Source organism: Periplaneta americana, chromosome 15, assembly GCF_040183065.1.
Source record: "Periplaneta americana isolate PAMFEO1 chromosome 15, P.americana_PAMFEO1_priV1, whole genome shotgun sequence".
Lineage (NCBI taxonomy): Eukaryota > Metazoa > Arthropoda > Insecta > Blattodea > Blattidae > Periplaneta > Periplaneta americana.
Window position 1 is genome coordinate 157,418,538 of NC_091131.1, and position 20,967 is coordinate 157,439,504.

The 20,967-nt window shown below is 35.6% G+C and overlaps 1 protein-coding gene across 1 annotated transcript in view; it reads left to right on the top strand.

Annotated features, from left to right (window-relative positions):
* The window catches only part of LOC138715480 (esterase E4-like), a 193,150-nt gene extending 174,821 nt beyond the window's left edge, over window positions 1-18,329 (top strand). The window contains exons 9-10 of the mRNA XM_069848423.1: window positions 315-450; window positions 16,423-18,329. Of these exons, the coding sequence (XP_069704524.1) occupies window positions 315-450; window positions 16,423-16,597 (311 nt within the window). The 3' untranslated portion in view covers window positions 16,598-18,329. The remainder of the gene's footprint in view (window positions 1-314; window positions 451-16,422) is intronic.
* The last annotated feature ends 2,638 nt before the right edge of the window (window positions 18,330-20,967 follow it).

A 20,967-nucleotide genomic window follows, 5' to 3' on the forward strand; every position in this document is an offset into this window, starting at 1 on the left:
TGCAGGTCATTTGTCTTCACTAAGATTTATACTTCAAAATGAGATTATGTTCGTCTGAGACTGCGCAATTCTCTGATTTTCGAATTAGAAAATAAGGAATGAGAAGTACTAGTAGAGGATAATATTGTTAATGGTAAAATCATAAAAACTAAGTGAAGTACACGGAGTACACAGAAAATTAATAGACTTAGGTACTGTAAACAGAGGCTTCTTCTCACACCTGGTGTAATCCAAAGTAATTAAAAATAACTACTCGTATATTTGCTAATAAATACAGTCTGCTTCAAATAACATGATTCTGCACATTACTTCAGGAGTCTGCCACATGGACGAGTTGATGTACCTGTTCCCAGAGGACAACTATTTGTTTCCCAATTCGACAAAAACTGCGAAAGATGATGAAATGGTGGACATACTGACAACTCTCTGGACAAATTTTTCCCGTACAGGGTAAGTAATTACAACTCTAAACTTGAATTATCAAGAATTTAAATAAATGTGTAAGAAGTTTGTTTTAAACGTCTTTCTGATAAAATTATCTGAAGGTGCTGAAGAGACATATGCTCTTTAAGATGAAAGATATTCCAAAGTTGAATACTTGCAAATCTTGTAGGCAAATCTACTATGAAGAAGGTTTTGTCAGAGTGCAAATGACGTCGCACTTGCAATGCACTTGTGGGGAGATAACGTACCAAGAACTCCTAGAGTTGATCAGTTCGTAGCTGTTGCTGTTTGCATTTGGAATGTACTCGTAATATTTCTGTACAAAACATTCTTCAATATTTGACCTCGGTCATAACACTTACCTACGGTACGAGAAACAATACATTTCTCATTGTACAACCTTGACCTGATTAGATTCTCCAGTATTGCTTTCTGTTTCGTCATGAATTGTGTACTTGGGAATATTTCTGATATGATCATGGGGCTATTTCCTCAGGTGTGTTTACATTAATTGTTATTCGAGTATTTGCTTCTGCCATATGGTTTTGCTGCAAGATATGTTTGCTCAAATATTTTTTTAGTCTGTGAAATGTTTCTTTTCATACATACAATGCAATGCAAGTTCCAAATATACATGCAAAATATTAACCATAGCAATACCAACCCATAATCTGTAACGCGCATTACGCCTCTTAGGCCCACAAATAAAATATTTTATTTTTTTCAAATCATGCTATTTTGTTTTTATATCCATTAATTAACCCCTTACTGCATAGGACAGTTTTGCACACACTGGTTTAATATTCAAATAACTTAATTAGTTCTCTCTTTCTCAACTGATGTCACATATGGTCAAATCCAGTTATTGACAGTGTGCCATATCTGTCCCAGTATGCAATTTGAAATACGAGGCGTGTTCTTAAAGTAAGTTCCGTTTTCAATTACAGCCGTTGCATCACTGCAATCGTTATTTTGCGCATGCGTGTTTTCTTCATGCAGTTTCAGAGCTTCAGTCCGTGTGTGTGTGTGGTTAGTTGTGATCAGTTGAAATGTTTAAAGTGATCGAGCACCCCACCGACTGTGAGATGCAGTCTGTTATCTGTTTCTTGAATGCAAGAAACATCAAACCAGCTGACATTCATCGTCAACTTTGTGAGGTGTATGGTGAGGATGCCATTAGTGATGGAATGGTCAGGAGATGGGTTAGGAAGTTCGAGGCCCGCATCTCTGTACATGATGAGCAGCGTACCAGTCGACCATCTTTGAACAATGACGATTTGGTACGTGCTGTCGATGAAAAAATTCATGAGGACAGGAGGTTCACAATTTCTTCGCTTTTCTTGAATTTTCCACAAATATCGTGGAGTGTTCTCTACAAAATTGTGACAGATCGATTACGATATCGAAAATTGTGCTCACGATGGGTACCCAAGATGCTCGCCAAGGAACACAAAACCTAACGACCTGTCAGTGCATTGAGCTTTCTCACACGTTACAGTGAGCAAGGCAATGAGTTTCTTGACCATATCGTGACAGGTGACGAGACTTGGGTGTCTCACATGACAACTGAATCAAAGCAGCAGTCCATGGAATGGAAGCATACTGCATCGCCAAGGAAAAAGAAATTCAAACAAACCATGTCAACACACAAGATCACGACTGAAGCTCTGAAACTGCATGCACAGCTTGCCTGAGGACTGAAGAAGAAAACACGCATTCGCAAAATAACGATTGCAGCAATGTGATGGCTATAATTGAAAACAGAACTTACTTTAAGAACACGCCTCATACTGTACGCTTATATTATAAGTTATATGAATATAAAACTGGTATATACCATATCTGTCCCAGTATGCGGAAATTTATTCGCTATAATTCAAGATACATTACATACAAGACTCATATTCATATTATAATTTTATTATGAGGACTAGGAACGTAATATTTAGGAAAAAGCTCTTTCGAGGCTTTTAAATAATTCCCTCAGTGGTGCAAACTTGGCATTCTGATAGCGTAATTCCCGTGTGTTCTTGTCGTCAAGTCTAAGAATTCTTGTTAGTTCAAAGAACCGAGTTCGACTCATTGCTCTGTAATAGATTTGTCGACCTTGCAGGAAAGACCACAGATCTTGGATTGGTACAGCCATGTCGTGGTTTGCGCCCATTACCAACAACAAACCAATGTAGCAAAACAACTTAGTCTCATCAGTGTGTGCTGTACCTAGACGAGAAGCTTTTTCATTGGTGTAGACTTTTATCAGGTTCATGATATGTGGCGTAAGGAACAGCTGTACTGCTTCCATTATAGAATTTACTTTCCTCTGTCTATAGAGTCCCATTTTTTCACATACAATATTCTGCACAGATTGGTGTGAGGATTGTGCTGGATGTTGTGTAACATACAGGGTTTTTCGTAAGTAAGGAATAATGCAAATAAAACTAAAATTAACTCATTTCTTTTTAATGCTCGGACACATTGAATTTAATAATTTTCAAAGGAAAATTTTACAAAAAAAAAAAAAAATCAGCCATTATTGTACAGGGTGTGACATCATAGACAACATTTTTAAATGGCAACATATATATATATATTTTTTTTTTCATTTTTTCTGAAAGATTGGTATTTAGTTATTTATTTAGTTTCATACAAAATGTTTGGTTGCTATGGGAACAGTTTCAATGTTGGCTTGTTTAACATATTTTGTGTGAAGAGAACTTTTATCTGTGACATCAGTCTAAAATAAAATGTTTTTAACAGAAACTGAAAGGATTGAAATTCTGATGATGATAGGAGTTGGCGACAGAAGACATACACAACAAGTGATATGCATAATTTTTAATGAAACTCATCCAGATCGGCAACCTATTTCACAAGCAACCGTATGTAAAAAAAAAACAAAAAAAAAAAAAAAACAATGAACATGGACATGTCAGGGATATAAAAAGATCTGGAAGACCATCCACAGACGAGGATGTGCAACTTGATGTTTTACTTTCAATTCAAGAGAAACCACATGCTTCTCTCAAAGAATTAGAAAGTGCATTTGATATCCCGAAAGCAAATGCCTGGAGAATATTGCATCGACATAAATACCACCCTTATAAAGTCCATCCATTGCACGAGTTGATGGAAGATGACTTTGATAGAAGGTTACAGTTCTGTGAGACAACAACTGATCTCTGCAATAGAAATCAGGACTTTGTATCAAATGAGTTATTTTTTGATGAACCTTCATTCTGTCTCAGCGGAGAAGTAAACAGATAAAATTGCTAGTACTGGTCAACCAACAATCCACACTGGATGGTAGAAACGCACACACAGCATCCTCAAAAATTAAAGGTGTGGGCAGGAAATTGTGGGAACAAGAATTTTAGGTCCTTATTTCTTTGACGAGACACTTACAGGTGACCGCTATTTGGAATTCTTGCATGAAGTTCTAATATCATCCTTTCCTGTCTTGTATCCAAATCATGAAGATCCAGACGTTCCTAATGATTCAATCTGGTATCAACAAGATGGCGCTCCCCCTCATTATGCTGTCCATGTTCGAGAATATCTGGAAGATGTTTTTCCAAATAGATGGATCGGAAGAAGAGGATTTATAGTGTGGCCTATAAGATCACCAGATCTCTCTTCACCTAATTACTTTTTATGAGGATTTTTTAAATGTAGAGTCTGTTAATATGGAAGAGTTAAAAATGAGGACCAGGAAAGAATGCAGAGATATACCACCAGCAGTGATTTGAAAATGTTTAACAAGAATTCACGCTTTGGATTAGTCACTGATAGATTGTAAATGGGAGCATTTTGAACATCTTATTAAATAATTATAATTTCATTTGTTGCAGTGGTTGTGTAAATTGTGGAGAAAATACGTTAAACAAGCCAACAATGAACCTGTTCCCATAGCAACCAAAGATCTTGTATGAAACAAATGAAACTAAATAAGATATCAACCTTCCAGAAAAAAATGGAAAAATAATATGTTTTCCCATTTTAAAATGTTGTCGATGATGACACACCCTGTACAATAATGGCTGAAAATTTCGTTTCTTTTTTTTTTAAATCTTCCTCTCAAAATATTAAATTTGACGTGTCCCGAGCATTTTTTAAAAAATGGTTAATTTTAGTTTTATTTGCATTATTCCTTACTTATGAAAAGCCCTGTATACACGTCTAGATTTTGATGTATAGATTTCTCCACTAACTGACGCATTGTGTGTATCCTCATTTTCAAATTCAGAATCAAACAATCCAACTTCTTCAATGTTGCCCTCAACTTCACTTGTTTCTGTATCTGATTCGTCTAAGATATCACTGATACCCTCTCCTTGGAGGTTTCACGAATTGCTCATGCTGACGTAACTATCTGGCTATGTCTACAAACAAAAAATATAAGAAAGAAAAGTTCTCATAACAAGCAGGAAATTTTAATAAAAATTCGACAGCTGTTAATACCACTATTGAAGAGAAATATATATATTTCAAACATTCAAACCACAATGGAAAGCAAAACATAAATAAAAAAAAAACTTCAATTTTCCAACCCTTTCCTTCACCAACAAGGGGGCCTCCAAGGCCATAACAAGTTTGTAATTTTTAAAATTATTTTTAATGAAAATAATTTTAAAAATATTTCACAGTTTGTCAGTTTATGGTCCAACTGACAGTAATTTATTTTTTAAAAATTTGATTCGAAATACTTAATGAGTTAATAATAATGAAAAACTGAACTTGTGGGCCTAAGAGGTTGGTATTGCTAGGGTTAATATCAAATATCATTTAACCATTCAGTGTTCGCATCATAACTTGTGACACCAGTACCTAATGGCACGGATTACATTTGTAGTCCATCCTTTTTTTTCACATAATCAATACTTTTGCACATACTTATTTAATTACAAATGGCTTTTAAGGAACCCGAAGGTTCATTGCCGCCCTCACATAAGCCCGCCATCGGTCCCTATCCTGTGCAAGATTAATCCAGTCTCTATCATCTTATCCCACCTCCCTCAAATCCATTTTAATATTATCCTCCCATCTACGCCTCGGCCTCCCTAAAGGTCTTTTTCCCTCCGGTCTCCCAACTAACACTCTATATGCATTTCTGGATTCGCCCATACGTACATACAGTATGAATATGTAATTTTCAAATATTAGGCCAAATGGCCTGTTACGATCTCACAGTTGAATTTTCAATCCAGCGCTTCTTTGGACAACCAAGAGATCTCTTTCCGTTTGGACGATAGTGGAGCATGACGTTTGGGATTCTATCTCTATGCATGCGATGCAGATGATTTATCCAGTTGTTCTATAATGTTTTACGTGATTAATTATAGGTTCTAGTTGTAATTCTTCCATTACATCTTCATTGAGTTTGTGATCCCATTTCGTATATCCCGCTGTATATCTCATAAATTTCATTTCATTAGACGTTATTCTGCTTTCGTCTTTCTTCCTCAATGTCCATGCCTCGCTGCCATAACAAAGTACAGGTCTCACCAAGGTCTTGTAAAGGCGAATTCAAGTATGCCTTTGTACTAGGGAAGGTTTCATAATGGTGTCAATTATTCCCATTGTTTTGGTGTATTTAGAAATTTTCTGTGAAATGTCTACTTCATCGAAAAAAGATGTGTATCCGAGATATGTAAAATAATTGAATCCTCTAGATTCAAAACCGTCTAAAGACCATTTTATCCATAATTTAGTTATGCCCACATATTCCTTGCTAAGAATGAATTCTAATGATTTATATAATTCGAATTCGAAAACCCATTAAATTTAAAGAAAAATATTTGTTAAAAGTCATTGTTAGGTTGAAAAATCTCTCTATTTGCCACCAGTTACTGTCAAAATTCTTCAATTTGTGAAAATGGATATAGGGGATTTTGAATCTATAGGATTCAATTTATCCTTTCTAATATTTTTTAATCTAAACATATTTTGCTAGGCACAGGGTATTTTCCGCAGAAGGCCATAATTTTACAACATATAATATAATAGTAACATTATTTTACTGATTATATTATAGTGTTTCTGATATAATAGCGTAACTCTATTTAAATTTTAATATTTAAATTGGTAATTTCAATAAAATATGAGTGGTATTATGATGCAAAGAGTGTAATTAAAAACTCTTATTATTAAATTATTAGTTATTATAAATTACACTTTAGAGATATTAACTCCTGTTCCTAAAATTTAAGTCACTATTGGGTTCAAGTAGACGTCTGTTTCATATGAGAAGAAGTCATTGTTCTGTATTATCAAATATGTCCACGTAATCATGTATATTGCAGGATAAAATTACCACTGCAACAATAGAAAATACGTATGAAAGTGTCTTTTGAAGGCTTATAGCAAAAAATCAAATTATAAATAAGGAAATCGTAATTATGCTCTTGTATTCTCTCCTGTTAAAACACTGTAAATCTGGCAAATGTAATCCGTGCAAGTGCTAATGCCAGATTCCTAGCGAAGTCGGTGTACATTTGTTTTCTTTCTGTAAGAATTGAAGGACTCCCTGCAAAAAAAAAAAGAGGTAACTCCACTTTTACAAAGTTGTGGAAAACAACAAAAACATTCTAAAAATTTCAAATTTAAACTGAGCTTCTTTCCTTTTTCAGAATATGTCGTAGTACCTAGGAGTTTCATTTTATTACTAACCCTTTTAATAATAATAATAATAATAATAATAATAATAATAATAATAATAAAAGCCGTAAATCCCCAGTGGGGCAAGGCCTCCTGCTTGGACAGGGGTAGCTCAAGTCTTGACCATCAGAAGAGCCGACCTGATGGTCTATATTTACATTCCTAGTTTTTTGTCCACAATTTCACTAGCACTGGTTGTTGCTGCCACTCAAAGTTGGTCGACTGCGTCCCTCCACCATGTTCTTTGGCATCCTATTCTGGTCCACAGTCCTCCTAGCTGCAACTTGAACTCGCCCCCCATCTGGTTCTCGGTCATCCACGGTTTCTCCAGCCAGTTCTTGGATCCCACAGTGTCGCCGTGTGTGCCCATCTGGTAGGATGCATTCGTACCACATGTCCTCCCCAACGCCATTTCATCCAATTAGCTAGTGTGACCACGTCCTCTATGCCGCTTCATCGTCGTACTTCTTCGTTTCTGACTCTGTCCTTCAGGCTTATTCTGAATATTTTCCTTTCCATTCTTCTTTGACATCTTCCTAATTTTAATGCCTATTTCTTGGTGAGTGACCAGGACTGCGCCCCATACTGAGCCGAGCTCGATGCATCAGTCAATCATCTATTAGACCATCTCGCCGACAGAGTTCATTTCATTATTATATCATCGATAGCGCCATCTATTCCTCTATTTTCTTACCAAAATTCCTATTGGCCGGCTAGCAGTTTTAAACAAATGCTGGGGAGAGAACCGAGTTTTCTTGTTTATATTCAATAGGAGAGCACTTCACTCTGGAGTTCATTCTCGATCAAGAGGAGTACTACTCCTCTTGCTCTCGATGTGGAAGGTCGTTTCGAGAAATACTGAATCAGTTAAGTTCACTCGGAACCATATGTCGGCTGGTTAGCTGTGTTTAGCAAGTTTACATTGACTTTGGGATTTTATGTTCTACGATTAACTTTGGTTGTGGATGCAGTCGACATATTTAAGGTTGTATTCAATGTATTATGGTGTAGTTAATTTTGCAGTACGAGCTGGTTCGATATTTATTGTATTTGACCACGATGCATTTGTTAAATTGTTAATGAGAATATCCGCAAGTGGTAATATCTTGGTTTATGTATCAGATATTGCGACATTTTCAGTTTGGTGGGTTATGTCGCATGGTACATATTATGTTACAGGAACTGAAGTGGTTTGAGGAATTGATTTGCGTGAGTATTGAGATACGGAGTTATTGTCTACTTACGTTGTCTTCAAAATTTTCCGAGATAGCTCCGGGCGGAATTGTGATACATGGTTATTATTATACCATGGAAAAGGTTGGACCGAATCCGTATACCTTGCTGCTTGTTCTACTTTTCATTTTCAAATTGAGCATTGCTATTCTAGATTATTCCATTTACTATCCGGGTGTATTGCGGTCCTAGTATATTTATGTGGCTACGCGAATTCTAAGGTGTCATTGGTATACATATATACTCTTTTCTCTCTCTCTGCATTATGGGTACTGTAATAGTACAGAGACTTATAGTATTTATATATTGTATTTAAGAATTAAGCTTTAATTAATTATTTGTGTATTGATCTGGTGTGTGACTGTTTTATTGTGGGTTATTTTCCCTGTGATGCAACGAGTTAATATCTGGAGCCTGTTGTTTGTCTCTTTGCGGGAATCATTGAAATCTAATTGGGCATTTAATACGGGTTGTGGAAACTGCTGGACATTGGGGTTAAAGTTTATATCCTGTTTGAGATCTTGTGACAATATTCCAGTGGGGAAATATTGTATAGGTCATCAACCTGTTGTTTGTGAATTTCCTGAATAGACTGAATTATGAATTTGGGAATGTATTGAGACATATGATTGAAAGTGTTGAAGGTTCTGGACTTTACTTATGGTTGTATTTCAGATTAATTTATTATATCATTTTTCGTTTCCATTTAACTTCATACTTTCCATGTTCGCTTCATCAAATTAATTATGTACTTGTTATTTATTATTTATTAATTATATTTGTTATCATAAATTCACACTATCTATATTTTTCTAAGTCTTCCACTGTGCATATCCCGATCATCCGATGCACCAGATTCCATCTGGCGAGTAACATCCTGGTATTCTCGAGTTTTGAGAAGAGTGTTGAAGAGGGGAAAGGGAAATTATTATTACGATTATATTATTTATTATTATTACCCACCCCATTCAATACAGAAGTACAGGTGCAATTTTCTTACTTACTTACAATGGCTTTAGAGAACCCGGAAGTTCATTGCCACTCCTACATAAGCCCAGTGTCTGTCCCTATCCTGAGCAAGATTAATCCATTCCATACAATCATATTCCACCTTCCTCAAATCCATTTTAATATTATCTTCCCATCTACGGCTCGGCCTCCCCAAAGATATTTTTCCCTCAGGTCTCCCAATTAACATCCTAAATGCATTTCTGGATTCACCCATACGTGCTACATGGCCTGTCCATCTCACACATCTGGATTTAATGTTCCTGATTATGTTAGGTGAAGGTTACAATGCGTGCAGTATTGCGTTGTATAACTTTCCCCATTCCACTGTACCTTCATCCCTCTTAACTCCAAATATTTTCCTAAGCATCTTATTCTCAGACACCCTTAGCTTCTGTTCCTCTTTCAAAGTGAAGGTCCAAGCTTCACAACCATACAGAATACCAAATCTCATAACCTTATTCTTTTGCTGTGGTCATGCCATAGAATCAGTCCCATTCCGAGGCTTTTGTTGGGATTCCGTAACAAGATTTTTTTATGGTGATAAGTTGTTAGCCCTTCACCCAAAACACAAGCTGGAGGACCACTCCTTATCGGATGTCCGCAACTGCTTATATTCGCAGCTACCCTCCACATCTGGAGGCTGTCTCCTCTCTCCGCAACCTGAGGACACTCCATGCTGTGGTGCAGTGGCGGCTCCTGCATATTTCTTAAGAGGAGGAAAGAAGTTAACAGCGCAAAATTACACCTTCTTGAGAGAAACATGCTACAAATTAGCCTACATGCATACGTGTAAGACCAGGTAGTGTTGGGGTTGGCCTTCTTCCCTTTTGTATAGCAATAATCTGTTTTTGTAAACTGAGTTTCCTAAATTGTCAAAAATATTATATGTTTTCACTTCCATTCATTGTTGAATAATTGCACAAATTAACATTTACAAGGAAATTCACAACCTCACAGCATTTTTCACGCACACTACAGCATCACACGTGTTGGAAGAGACCAGCTATTAACACGTAACCGAAACTGTTTTACGGAAATGAGAATGAGATCAGACACTATGGACAGTACTCTATAACAGAGTCGCCAGTATGAGAGGAGAATTTCAAGCCTTTGGCGTGAAACGAACTCGATAGCTCAGTTGGTAGAGCGCCTGACCGGAGTACAGGAAGTCGCAGGTTCGAATCCCGCTCGAGGTTGTGAAATTTTTATTTCATACCATGGCATGATTGTGACTATATAAGTATTTAAATATTCATCGAGAAATAATCTGTTAGAAAAGCGAGAAAACTGCACCCACCCACGTGGTCTGTGTTGTCACATGTACATTTTACAAGTTCAGTATCACATGCTTTTGAAGAATGTCAGTTCTTGTAAAGTCATACTACCATTATTGTTCAAAGCTGCCGGTGGCCAATTAATTTTTTTATGTTAAAAATAATGTAGTTTGCAGTACTTTCAATTTCAAAGATATTTGTGCAAAACTGACAACTTGGCTGTTGTCCTGTCTAGTAGAAATGAATTGAAGTGAATTTCAGGGGCCAAAAAGATCTGCGATACTAATGTAGAACTATTTCCTCTTTGTTTTATATAAATCCAACTTCATCTTTCAGATATCCTCGAAAGTTTCAAACCATAAATAGTAGCTTTTATAAAGTGCAATAAATAATATATTTTGATCTGTAATTAAAAAAAAAAAAATTGTATGGTGTCTTTCATAGCTTTGCGTTAAAACTATTTTTATTGTGTCTCCTCCTTTTTTTTTTCTTTATTTAAATGAGCAGTGTGTGATTAAGTACCAGGTCCTTTACTTAGGACCCTTGCCTTATAATGAATCTGAAGGGTGGCATATGGTTAGTTGGATAATTTGTTGCATAACTAATGTCTACTAGCAGCAGACAAGTCAGATGGACAGTGTTGGTTTGATATTGAGGTGTAAGGAATGTTTTCGAGAAAATCATTAGGGATGGAAATTGCTATTGAGCTAGATGATTTGAGTGTTCAACAATGGAGTGTCTCCTCCTAGATGTGTTATAGTCTGGTTGAATGCAGCATCGTTATTTGGCAGCGGTAGCGAGCTTGCTGCAAGACCAGTCGGTTTCTATTTCCCTCCCATGCACTGATTCAGAGGAGGATCTCCTCCCTCTCCGTTCATTTACTTGCTTTAAAACTCTGCTTCTTTCTCTGGCCGCTAGTGCGCTGTTGTCTATGTGTGTTAACTGCAGTAAAGGAGGAATGGATTGACATTCCTCCACACAAACAATCTCGCATCCTTCTCACAGTTTTCTAGTAGCACATGAGTGCGCGTCGTTAAAAACTCGATCAACCGAGGTTCTCTTATAGCTGTGAACTTAAAAATTATCGGATCTTCCTCGAATTTCAAAGCATATATTTCATTTGGTATTTACATTCAAAAGAAGAAAAATGTGAGGAGGACGTTCCTCCCTTCCCTCCCCAGAGGAACCGCCACTGCTGTGGTGATTGGAACTCACAATACATGGCACCCATTTAATACAATCAGAAATTTAGGGGAGGTAAAATATAAACAAACAATGGAACTACTCTCTTTTTGCAATAAAATTGGATATAATTAGCCACAGTTTGCACTGAACACACTATTATATTGTGTGAATATCATAAACTACAACACAAGACACAGCAGATATATACAGAGTGGAAGTGAAATAGCCCTGCAGCTTTGCAGAGCGAATTGTTCATATTGAGTATAACATAAAAATCTAATACCGTATCGGTGGGAAGTTTATAGCTTTCAAAAAAATGTTTTTTCCCAAAACTTTTACATCGTCGTTGTCAATAATTACTATTCATAGAATCTTGATTTCTCCAACCCTGATAAGCTATTCTCGCTCGATAATTAGGTATGCCTTAATTTTCTGGAGAAATGGTAGCAAAATTGGGAGTGTCTTGATTTTGCAAAAGAAAGCCATTAGAATTCTGTGTCAATCAAACTATCTTGAACATTGTCGACCTCTTTTCAAACAATCACAGATATTAACTGTCATAAATTTATATATATATATATATATATATGTCTATATTATTATTATCCAGTTACTACCTGAAACAACAACTATAGCATTTGGACATCTTCCGCAAATTAACCATATTGAAGATTATCGTTGGTCATAATGTACGTTCAAGTTCATGTCGTCAATTAACAACAAAAGACAACCTAATACAGAAACATATCATCTGTTGTAAATGTCATTTGCAACAACTTTTATGAATTAAGGTTTCAAGGTATAATCTTAACTCATACATTATGATGTACATACATCTTTTGGACACAGAAAAGGCGTGTAATAACTGGATAATAAGAATATGGACATAAGCAAATCAGAGAGTATAGATTAAAGACTGTAAGCATCTCTTCACATAATATTTTACTGGATTTTTCAGTTTTATTTTTATATAGTGAAGACCTGCAATTTTATATATGTATATGCATTGTAATAACACGTTTGTGTTTTTAACTAATTGACAATAAGGGTACATTTGCATAAGATGTCCCAAACCATGTTGTTTTTACTATGTTTTATGTTTATTAATGTATATTGTATTTTTTATTGTAGAGGCACATGTACTTATTTAGAGATGATATTGCAGCATAAAAAGTTGTATCTGATGATGTCGGAATGACCAACGAAAACGTTAATACAGTATAAAATTATGTAATATAAGGACTTGTACCTTACACATATAGAAAGTAAAGTCATTGACTGAAAATAAATCTTTGTATTGTATATCATAGACTTTTCTGAAAAAATTTTCAAAAGTAATTGTAAAATATTACATAGTGTGTTTTGGGAAAGCCATTGATTTAATTCCCAATATGCTAAGTCAATTTAAGAAAGCAGCGTATTATGATAATAAATGATTGAAAAAATTTTACTTTTGAGCTTTAAATGTGAAAAAATTTGGTGCGAACAAACTTAACATTGTAAAATTCGTTTTTAAAATGAAAACTTATGTTTGTTCTGCTCAAATATCTGCACATTTAAAGGACAAAACTGAATTTTTTTTATAATTTATTATCATAACACACTGCTCTCTTAAATTTACTGACCAGTTTGGGAATTAAATCAATGGCTTTCACAACACGCCACGAAATATTTCATATAAAACAATTTTTATCTCGAAAACGAAGTGAAAACGAGCAAAATTTTATTTAACCTTTTAGTTTGAAATTTTTCAAAGAATAATCCCCTGAAATTATTGACACTACTTACAGTTCACCTTGTATATAGCTGCAGGAGCTGCCTCCTTTTGCAACAAAACGATTAAGAGCTCAGCCCCAATTCCAGTGTAAATGCTTGGAACCACACTAAAAAATCGTGCATATTTTTTTAACGTCTGAAACAAGCAAAACATTAATTTGACCAAAAAAGTGAAGCAGACAGCTCTTCAGTTGTATATGTCATATGTAGATAGTCCTTTTCTATCAGTGCGGATTCAGACCGGGAAGATCGACGGTGGACCAGCTATTCATAATGAGACAAGAGACAGAAAAATGCTGGGAACAGAACATCGATTTACACTGCCTCTTTTTAGATTTTGAATCTGCATATGATAATCTAATACTTAGGACAATATGGGGACACATGCATCAACTCGGTTTTCCAAGGAAACTGATAAATGTATGCAGAATTGTGTCATCTGAACCAAAGGCAACAGTGAAATTAGGAAAGATCACAACTGAAAATTTCAAATTGGAGAAAGGAACCAGGCAAGGAGATGGGCTGGCACCTCTCTTGTTTAATATAGCCCTACACATTGCAATAATAAAATCAGAAGTCCAAATTAATGGAACTATTTTTAATAAGACACAACAGATTTTAGGCTATGCGGATGATGTCATCATCCCCGGAAGAAGGATACAAGATGTTGAAGAAGCCTTGATAGCATTGGATAAGGAAACTCAGAAGCTGGGATTTAAAATAAATACAAAGAAATCTAAATTTATGTCAGTCACCAAAAGACAAAATGATCAAGTGAAGGAAGTTAAAATGGGAACATATAAGTTTGAAAAAGTAAAAGAATTTACATATCTCGGATCAATATTGACAGCAAATAATGACCTAAGGAATGAGGTACAAAGAAGAATAAATCTGGCTAACAGGGCATATTATTCACTTTTACCAATTGTTAAAAATAAAATAATATCTAGAGAAATCAAAATCAAGATTTACAAAACCCTAATAAGACCCATTATAACATATGGTACAGAAACATGGGTTCTGAATAAAAATACATGCAAACAACTAGCAGTATTTGAGAGGAAAATCTTAAGAAGGATATTCGGAGCAATTGAAACAGTGGATGGATGGAGAGCCAGATATAATAATGAGATATACGAACTGTACAAGGAATCGGATTTGGAGGCGCACATAAGATGTCAAAGACTGAGATGGTTGGGACACGTCACAAGGATGGAAACAACAAGGAAAGTGAAGATTGTCTTCATTAACAATCCAGATGGAACCAGATTAAGAGGAAGACCGAGAACAAGATGGTGGAACTGTGTACGAGTGGATGTGAATAGATTAGGAATAAGGAATTGGAGGGAGTTGGCGATGGATAGAGAAGGACGGAAGAGAGCCATAGAGGAGGTTAAGGCCCACCTGGGCTGTAATACCAAATAAGAAGAAGAAGAAGAAGATAGTCCTTTTGCTGATCAATATAACAAGTACAGAACTCTAATCTTGTGTGCTTATACAGGAGTTCACATGCAGACCGGTCCCAAGTAGTAATGTTCTATTGGCTTTATGACCATAGTGCGGAGCGCCCGTTCTGAGGAAGCTAAGCAGTAAAGGGTTCAGTAGAACTGGTCTACATAAGGCACAGATTTATCAGTACACCGGTGTACAACCACTCGTAAACCTCGAACAGATTTTGTTAGATAGAGATTGAAGTGGGATCGTTATGTATAGGCACTCTCTGTACTAATAGGTACAAAAACCTTGTTTAATTTACAGATGTTGCATTATATCTTTGCCTATAAGTGACCTTTAAATTTCAAGTGGCTTATCTTTGTCGAGGACGTCAGCTTATTAAAAGGGATTATATCGTTTGTTATTTCTCTTCTCCCTCATTGCAAATGTGACGTTGCACAGAGGCACAGATATAGACTAATAAAATATCAGAAATGAACTGGCTGACAATTGATGACGATAACAATAGTTACATTCACCATCATTATCATAAACATCATCCACACCACCGTCATTATCATAATTTTTGTTCTTACGAATAAATGTATTTATCTAGATCTTTATATAGTACAAGAAATTTGTATTAGTACGTTTTATTCTTCTTCATTGAAAATAGTACATTATGCAACGAGCCTATAATGGTAGTAATTAAGACGCGAGTATGTTTATGAAACGAGCGCAAGCGAGTTTCATAATTTTCGTACGAGCATCTTAATTACCATTATAGGCAAGTTTCATAGGCTTTTTTATGCTCGCCCATATTTCTAACTTGAAATTATTCATAAGTATTCATGTTATTCTTATCTGACTGGGGACCGGAACTGACCTTGTACAATATCTCGTAAATTGTAAGATGTGCGCAGAAGCGAAAGTATTGATTTCTTCCTAGAAACAAATGTCATTGACCTTGATATAATCTAGAAAGTAAAATAAAGATTAATCTTGATATAACCTTGAAATTGATTTAGACATTGAAAAACGAAATGAAAAATTGGATTTATTTGAATATTATTTATAAGTAACGATAATTATTATAGTAACAGAACATAACTTTCTGCGACAATATTGGATTTCCAGCCTCTGTGATGTTTCGCTAGTTGTCTTTCGATTGCATATCCGAGAATAATCTATACTTGCGCTTTTATATTGCTACAATGGTGTTTTCTGATTGGTGGAACACCTGAACTTTAATGAATAGGTGTACTTTAATGAGGTCCATTAAAGGGCTGCTACCAGGTGTATAATTACTACATTTCGGCATGGTCGAGAATAAACATTTAACTGTCTCAACATTATGTTCTCATTATTATTATTATTATTAATATATTACTTTTGTACATGTTTATACCAGAAATCCTACGTCTCAAGCCAGCAACTCAGTAAAATGGCCGCCAGTTTCTTCTTCCGAAGTTATGGAGTACTGTCACATCGACTCCACAGGGCTGCACGTAGAACGTAACCTGCTGACGGACCGATTCAAGTTGTGGTCTTCTATATTGCCATCAGCAGATGACATCATGGACTAGTGCGAACTTCAATAACCATTATTATGTACAGAAGTAATTCATCAAAAGCAAAATAAACACTAAAATGTCTGCAGTAGAATGTTACATACAACATGCACATTACACGCATACATAGAACGTACATAAGTAGATATATATGCACACACAAATTCAGATTGTGAGAAACAAAACTAGCCAGAGTATTAGGAATGCTAAAATCCGACACACATACAACCTTACTGAACCCGGGACTAAGCCCCTCTACATTATGGAGGTATGTGCACTGTGCAGACCAACGAGCTATTAGTAAGAACACAAGAATATAGAGTCGCGAACACGTCTGTATCAGCGCTCTGGGTGGTACTAGCACAGTCCATGTGCTAGACTGTGGTATAACTTGAACTACCGACCACCATGTTTCAGTTGGTCAGCTTGCTTAGCAGAAGGAGATGTATACACACGTGGATATTTTTAAATCCCGTAATTAAGATGCCTCTTGTGTGCTCTGCTTATAAATGTAGCAACCGAAGTGACAAAACAAGGAATATGCCATATTTCAAGTAAGTCATCATCATCGTCATCATCATCTCCGCACTACAGCCCACATGGGCCTTGGCATCCTCAACAATTCTTTTCCATGTTTGCCTTTCCTATGTCTTCCTCCTCCAATTTCTCACTCCCAATGCCACCAAGTCATATGTCACACCATCAAACCATCTGAGCTTAGGTCTTCCCTTTTTCCTTATCCCTCCAGTTTCATTAACAAGCAGCTTTTTGGCTATTTCGTCTTCACTCATTCTCATGAGATGACCAAGTCATCTTATCCTTTCTGCTTTTATAATCGCCACTATATCCGGTTCTTCATATAACTTATATAATTCCCAGTTAAACCTTCTTCTCCATATTCCTCCCTCCCTCCCTCTTTAATCTTAAGATCTTTCTTTCGAAAGTTCCCAGAGAATTTTCCTCTCTTTTTGTCAGGGTCCAAGTCTCCGCTCCATAAATTAACACCGGTCTTATCATTGTTTTATAAATTTTAGTTTTAATCGTACAAGGAACATTTTAATATATTTGCTAATCCAAAATAGCTCTTATTGGCTGCTATTAATCTAGCTCCTATTTCACTATCCATGGTATTGTTTTCTGTTATTACTGATCCCAAATATTTAAAGGACTTGACCCTCTCAAATGTAAATTCCTGTATCTTAAGCTCATTTGGTATTGATATTCTAGAATACCCACTAAACATATATTTTGTTTTCTCTTGATATTTCAAGTAAGTAGTGTGCCATAATTTGGTATTACTATAAATTTAAAAGCTGTTATTGGCAGAACGATTCTGTAACGTATACAATATATTGTTTTCACAGATTCCCATTGGGAAATAATTTGTTAACGAAGCAATGGGTTTCAAAAATGAAGAGAAATAAATGGCATCCCACAACACATAGTATTTTGTGTTCTGTACACTTAGAGAATAAATGCATGTATTTTGTTAATGAGAGGAGACATTTGCGGACCAATGCAATATCAACCATCTTCGAATTTGCACCTAATTTACAAAGATAGTTCAATGGATGATAGCTACAAAAACGATATTGGTAAATATGTTGGACTGTCATCTATGATTTCTACTAAAGATTGTTGGATTCCACCTAAAACCTATAATTTTTCTGGAGATGCCACCCTCTTAGAGGGAATTCAATCATCAATGATTGGAGACAAATTCTCCATGGTTGGCCTAAAATATTGTATCTTACTTCCACCAAATAAAAGTGCGGACTCTTTGGTAATAAGATGTGCATGAGGTTTGTAAAAGACATACAACAATCAGTGGCATAATTACAGGATGTGTCGTTGACATCCAAATTAACCAGTTTTATAAGAAAATCATAGAAGAAAATAAAAAGACATTTTCTGGTTACGCACATTTGCTTCAGGATAAGCATCATGACGGAGTGCTGAAAGATTTATGCCGTTTACGAATAGATGTGGGAGACCAATCATTGAAAAAACATTGAACATGGGATGAAAAATGCCAAAAAGAAGAACCATTCATTCAGATTGAAATCATTCTTTATGTGGCCCTAAAGAAGAGCATCGTCAATAAGGTGGAAGAAGCATGCATGTATAGCTTACTAGCAGATGAAACTGCTGATATTTCGAGAAAGGAAGAGTTCTCTATAGGGCTGTGGTATTTGGACAAAGCAGTCGATGAAATCAAAGATGAATTTGTTGGCTTTGTTGAACTAGAAGTGCTTGATGCAAAAACCATTGCAAAAGCCATTGACGATTTTGTCACAAGCAAAGAACTGGATCCAGAGAAATGTGTGGGCTTGAGTTTTGATGGCTGTTCTAGGTCGTAAATGATTTGAACACAATACTATAGGAACCAGAAAGGATTATTATGTTTTTCCGAAAGTCGGTCTTGAGAAGAAAACTGATCCCAAACATCCCACGCCTATGAGAGACCAGATGGTCTGAAAAACACAAGTCCATCAGAGTGTTTAAGTAGAAATAATGCAGGTGTTAGAAACCCTTTCTGTTGAAGGAAATCCCACCACAAGAAAAGCGCCTTTCAGTTGCATTCAGCAGCTTGTAAGTTGTTCATCAGTGACTGTCATTTTAATCGCGAAGTACTCTGCAGTGATAGAACCAGTAATGAATGCTCTCCAATCCAAGATTTTAGCTATCGTGAAAGCCTCAAAGCACATTCGACGCATCATGGTAATGATTAGGAATCATCGCAAGGATGAAGGAAAAAATCACCGATGAAGTGTTGAAAGAAGATAATCAAATTGCTGAGTAACAAACTGAATCTGAATATACCACAGATTGCTGGTAGGCAGCAGAAACCATTCAGAAACAAATCCTTCGGAGTTCTAGAGAAGATCTTTAATAATTCCGTACCTGGATTCTATTATTTCTTCTTTAGAATTGCAGTTTTCTATTGATAATACACCTGCCTTTGCATTGACATATCTTTATCCTTCGCACATGTTACTCACGACAATCAATGAATTAAGGGAAAAGACAGCTTCATTCTATAGCTTTTACCATTTTGAGGGGAGGAGTCTCTCTCTCTCTCTTCTGCTCCCTCTGTGTGTGTGTGTGTGCGTGTGTGTGTGCGTGTGTGCATGCGCGTGCGTGCCTGCACGTATATAAAATCATTTTGAATGATTAATTGAACATTACTGTCAGGAAAAATCTGCACAGCATTTGCTGAATGCACTACATTAATGGAGTGCTCATATTGAAGAGTGATTACTTACTTACTGTATGACCATTTCTTCACGGTCACTCACTGATTTGCTATACAAATAGCACAGATGGCTAGAAAAATGGCTTTCAAATATTCAACTTTCGTTAATAATGTGTATTTAGTAATTTATTAGTTGGTTATCTCTGCTTTTACTTGGACATCAGATTGCAAACAAAACAATACTGGAATACGAAACTTCTGAAAAATGAAATTAACATGGTATTGTAGATATAATGAGATGTGAAAGCTGCAATTAGTCTTTAAATTGAGTTAAAAAAGTTATTTTATTTAATTCAAAGATTTTATATATGGGTGAATATTCTGAAATGGGTAAATGTACGTCCCAGCTGATTTAAGGAGTTTCTTGAAAATGTTAACTGATTACTTTTGCGTTTAATTAACTAACTCTCACATGTTTTAGTTGGAAACAAAGCATAAAAGGATTAATTTTAAAATTTATAATTAAAAAATAACGTCCTAACGTCAAAATGTAACTACGGTCCCTATGTCCCCAACTACATTTTACTCTGTTTTACTAAGTTTTCTCGGAATGTTTCGATTTGATTTTATTTCCTCGACCAAGATTATAAAAATAAATAGCTAAAATACTTATGAAAGACAGGAATTGTTGTTTGTTTAATTCTGAAAGGACACAACTTGTCCCCAAAAATTTCGTAATGCCGATCCCTCGAAATAAAAGAGCTACACAAAAGACAATTTTGCTTCATGTGGTAAATTTTAATGGTTGGTAATGATGAGAGGTCAACATGGCGCAAGTTAGAAAACTTTTCGTCCATTGTCTTAATTTATTTTATTGAAAAAATACAAAAATCATCACTGAGGACTGAATGTTATGTTTTCTATTGGTAACACCGGTCCCAGGTGGCATTAAATATAATTTGTATATATTAAACTTTCGGTAATTTCCTAGAAGACGGGCAAAATCCAACATGGCTGACGAAAACTACCAAAAACGGTCTGCCAACTATGAAGTCCAAATGTCACCAAACATCGCAAAATCAAAGATGAAAAATCAAATATACGTTCATATTTTTAAAGAAGAACAAGCCCTTCAAAAAAATTAAAATATATTTAATTTTTCGCCTTTGATTTGTTTGGCGTTTAGTGG